This window comes from Peromyscus eremicus, chromosome 1 (genome assembly GCF_949786415.1).
Source record: "Peromyscus eremicus chromosome 1, PerEre_H2_v1, whole genome shotgun sequence".
Classification (NCBI taxonomy): Eukaryota; Metazoa; Chordata; class Mammalia; order Rodentia; family Cricetidae; genus Peromyscus; species Peromyscus eremicus.
In genome coordinates, this window is record NC_081416.1 from 196,299,288 (window position 1) to 196,303,782 (window position 4,495).

Below are 4,495 nucleotides of genomic sequence, written 5' to 3' on the forward strand. Positions count from 1 at the left end.
TCCAACCTGTGGGGTCACATTCTTGAATGTTAAGCAGTAGTCACTCATAGCATGGGAGATGGCTGAGAGGGCAATGCATTTACATTGCAAGCCTGAGACTTGGGATTGAAACTTTAATGGGGTACCAAAAGTCAGAGGGAATGGCAGGGCACTGACATGAACCTGTAAAGATAAGGGCTGCAGAGCAGAGAATGTTTGGAATCTGTAGTACCAGACATACTTATGTACAAAGCTCCTAACAAGAAAGACACTGTCTCAAACAAGGCAAAAATAAAAAAACTGACAACACAGTCCTCTAATGTTCACTCATGTTGTGGAACTGAGGCCAAAAAAAAAAAAAAACAGCAGACAAAAACTCACAAAATCACAAGCACAGGCCACACAAAATACACATGAGAGGCAATTGTATTACAGTTCCATTCATTTATTTAATATATATCAGGCAGAAATTATAAGCTATTTAAGCCTTTAGAAAAATATTACTTAACATAAAACAGACTCATCTTCTTTATCCGCACAGACAGATGGAACAATCCAGAAGTTACAAATCATGTCTTCAATGGTTACTTGCTGTTTAGAAGCTACATGCTTCCTCATCTACAGATGAAAAAGTAAGCTGGAGCCCTGCTATTATCGGGTGAGGAAGGTACACAGTTCAGTCTGTTTTGTGGCAATTCCTCCGGTGACGGTGGTATGTGGATGACTGGCGGAAGCTACGGTTACACAGGGAGCAGGTGTAGGGCTTCTCTCCTGTGTGAATCCTCTCATGAGCCTTCAGATTTGTTTGATTGCTGAAAGACTTTCCACAAGTACTACATTCGAAAGGTTTATTTTCCTGGTGTATGACCTTATGTACTCTCAGGTCTGAGCGAGTATAGAAGCCCTTATGACATGTTTTACAGACAAATAACTTTTGCTTCTTGTGTATTCTCTGGTTGGCGGCAAGTCTACTGGGATATTTAAAGGTTCTGTGGCATTCCTCACATTTGTATGTCTTTGGGTCTCTGAGGGGTCTCTTTTGGCAACCCCCACGTGTGGAGCTTGCATCAGTATTCTGGCAGTCTTCTATCTGCTCTGGACTGGAGGTAATCTCTGGTTGTACCTCCATAGGGACATCTTCAGAAGAAGTTCCTCTATGAAATTCTTCCTGGTACCTAGAGGTGACTTGACTTATTCTGCTTAAATCCAGAGGATTTCCATCAGAAATACTTCTGTCTTTAGGTTCATTAAACTGGCCTTGTTGGATAAGGGAAAAGGAGTCCATCTCATTTCCAGGACGGCTATCCCTATCATTTACATCATTAGGGCTCCAGTCATTGTTTTGGCCATCTTCCCAGTCTTCCTGTCCTGTGGAAATAAGACAGTCTATGAAACTGTGCCCAGAAAAGATCCCGACACAACCCCCTTCCTCTGTGCAGCTTCCTGACACTTACCTGTTGTCAATAACATGTCTTGGGGGATTGGCAAGGGTGTCCTTGCACTCTCTTGTATTGAACTTCTTGCTGATTGCTGGTCTTTCAGAACGTTGAAGGTTTCTTCTAAGGACATGTTCTTAGAAAAGAGGGCTTCCTGCCCCTGCATGGAGACGTGAACCTGTAAACAAAGCCAAAGGGCCATTGCCAATGAATCTGTGAATTTGTGGATGAGTGAAAACCTGTCCTCTAACTGATTTCATGGGATCACTGAACTATTAGTTAGGTCATTTGTCTATCTCTCATCTCTAATGGTGTTATTTTGTCATTCACAAGTTATGTTTTCTAAAGTCCTTATTCACAATGTATTTGCAAGTGTTGAGTCACTGTACCAAGGGAAAAGGTAAGGTTAGGTTTCTGCAATGTCTAGCCACAACATTTTCTTCACCTGGTCAATGCATTGAACAAGGAAAGGTATTCTTGTTCCAATTCAGAAAATAGAGACTTACTCCATCAAAAAGGCTTCAAATTTTTTCCCAAGAACTGTCCCCATTCCACCCAATCTAGGGCAACTATAATGAAATAGGTGGTTTACTGAGAAGACACCAAGGCTAGGTAGTTCATATCAAGGAGGGAGGTAGTCTGGAGATCGAGAAGACCCAAAGGAGCCTGTAAAAATTCTGACATAGACTTGCCTGTGGGCCTTACACCTCTGAGGCCTCTTCTGTTAATTGATGGGTGTTATCTGTTCTAATAATTTTTTTTCTGTTTAACAAAGAGTTGTATGGCTAGTTTTTCTCTGTATCTTCTTAATTTGTAGCTCCTTATTTTCCTCCTTCTCTTGCACCCAGGATCTATAGTTATTACTCAGTGCCCAGCAACCTTAATATTTCTATATTCTTTGTCTGACAGATGGCTGCTATGCTAGAAGCTCCTTATTCACCCTTTGATTAGTAATAGTTAGTTTTTTTCTGAAATTCTTAGGATGTCTACAGTAACTGTGTAATTGATGTCCTTTTGGTGTCCTGGTGTCATATTGGCAATTGTAACTTTCTGTTTTCATGCGCATGACTCTGATATTTTCATTCCCAGATAGCTGAGGATTTCCCATCCCCCACTTCCGGCCATTAGTCTGTCAGTGGTCCCTATCTCTTCCACGGTCAATTCACTTTGCTGTGGGAGTGGGTTGTATTTCCAATACCTATATTTTTGGTTGCTAAATTTAAATACTAACTCTAGATAAAAACCCTTGGTTGATGATGCCCCTAGCATCATAGCTCTATTTCTAAGGGATGTTGTTTTCTATTATTAAGTCCTTAGTACAACTCACATCTGACTGAAACACTTCTAACACCTATATTGTCTCCACCTAAACATGCTGTCTCTGCTGTTAGGAACATGACAGCATTTTATTTGGAATTCAGTTTCAATCATGAAATGATTAGTTTAAAACAAAATCAAAGGAGTGAAATGTGGGATAAAACAAATTAAAATGACAATGTGTGCATAGAATAAAAACATGAAATAAACATCAGGGTGTGGTGGTGGACAGCTTTAATCCAGTACTTGAAGTGCTAGGAAAGTATAATTCCTCTGAATCCTACTCAAGCCAGTTGAACAAAAGTCAGTCCCAAATGGGAAAAAAAACCCTAACCAAGCAACCAAACAAGCCAACTAATATCCAAATTTAAAGTTTAAGGCAATAAGAAGTTATTTCAACCATGACATTTAGAAATGGACGTATGGGGTGTTTGAAAAATGTCACCACCTTGACCATTTCTGAGAGTAACTGAGAATTATGCAAACCTAGACATTTAAAGAAGTTTCAATGTAGTTACATCCAAATTAAGAATTTCAGTTCTAAAACTTTGAATTGCAGCCCTTTATTATTCATCAGGACTTTTCTTAGGGGTGTGTTGGTGTTGAATGTGCATTTAATAGCACATTTCAGCATCAGAAATCATATTCTACATTCCTGCACATTGATTTTTATACATAGGAACTTAATGACATGTAGTAGACAATTTAGAAAACCATTAAGTCAATTAGATCTCCAGTTTCCACAGCCCAGGTCCTGGAATAACAAACTAGGTCTGAGAGCAAGAATTTTAAGTGTGTGCTGCAGTTCCAACTAAATACTCATAATTACAATATAAAATCACCTACCTAAATGAGCCATCTTCCAATCCCAGCCAGGGTCTCTATTCTAAACCCTTACAAGCTTTGCTCAAATATCATCTCCCAGTCTCCCTATCACCATGTAAAGAATTTAAATATAATTGTATCAGTCAAAAGAGCCATGCCTTCTTGCACTTTTAAGCCCATTAAATTTATATCACATTTATAGTAGTAGATAATCTCTATTGTAAATATTTTGATGGAGTGGGACAGCCTCACATATAAAATAACTACATCTTCTTACTTTTCCCCAAATATAAATGACTGTCTTGATTGCTAACTTAACCATCTCTCAACCAAGGTACTCACCATGATGGGAGGCTTCAAGCACTCATCAGTCAGACTCTCCATGAATCTCCCCATGTTTCTACCATTTGATTCCCACTTCTCTTTCAAGACAGACTTGTCCTTGTAGTGCCCAGTTTTGAGAAACTGAGCCAAAACCAGCTGAGAAATCATCTGCTCCTTGCTATGCTTTTCTGGCTTCAACCAGGAGGTAAATGACTTCAAGATTGCTTGCAGCTCATGCTTTGCACAGGAACCATTGTTATTTGTGGGAAAGTTGAGCTGAGCAATTGAGGAGTTACAGATATCTTCTTCCCACTGTAGAGAAGTATCCTGGCTTGGAATAAAGTTCATGTTGTCTAATACAAGGCCACTTTCTGGTGACTGGGGTTTAAAGGAGTTGTTGTGCTGTGAATCCATTCTGTTGAGACTCCTCAAAAAATTCAACTTTCTCAGTCAAGTATCTCTCTTGTGACTTGAAGATCTATTTAAGAAATTTATGAATATGTTAAAGCTATAAATTAAAATGGACATAATGAAATAATAACAACTAAGAGTCTTATCACAGATGGTTTCTAACGTATTGAGGATTTACTATTGCTGTGAAAGTCACCATAATC

The 4,495-nt window shown here is 39.1% G+C and overlaps 1 protein-coding gene across 1 annotated transcript; it reads right to left on the reverse strand.

The window, feature by feature from the left end:
• Window positions 1-655: 655 nt before the first annotated feature.
• Window positions 656-4,295, reverse strand: LOC131904411 (zinc finger and SCAN domain-containing protein 4-like). The gene is made up of 3 exons (XM_059255586.1): window positions 3,900-4,295; window positions 1,434-1,593; window positions 656-1,347 (listed from the first exon to the last, which is right to left on the reverse strand). Exons 1-3 carry the CDS (start codon window positions 4,293-4,295, stop codon window positions 656-658), a joined length of 1,248 nt encoding a protein of 415 aa, XP_059111569.1.
• Window positions 4,296-4,495: the final 200 nt, after the last annotated feature.

Excerpts from the sequence above, each read along its gene's own strand:
- LOC131904411 (XM_059255586.1), bottom strand. The coding sequence starts at position 4,295 with ATGGATTCACAGCACAACAACTCCTTTAAACCCCAGTCACCAGAAAGT. Across the intron at positions 1,594-3,899 it reads GCTTGAAGCCTCCCATCATG|GTTCACGTCTCCATGCAGGG; the intron begins GTGAGTACCTTG and ends CTTTGTTTACAG. Across the intron at positions 1,348-1,433 it reads AGACATGTTATTGACAACAG|GACAGGAAGACTGGGAAGAT; the intron begins GTAAGTGTCAGG and ends TTATTTCCACAG.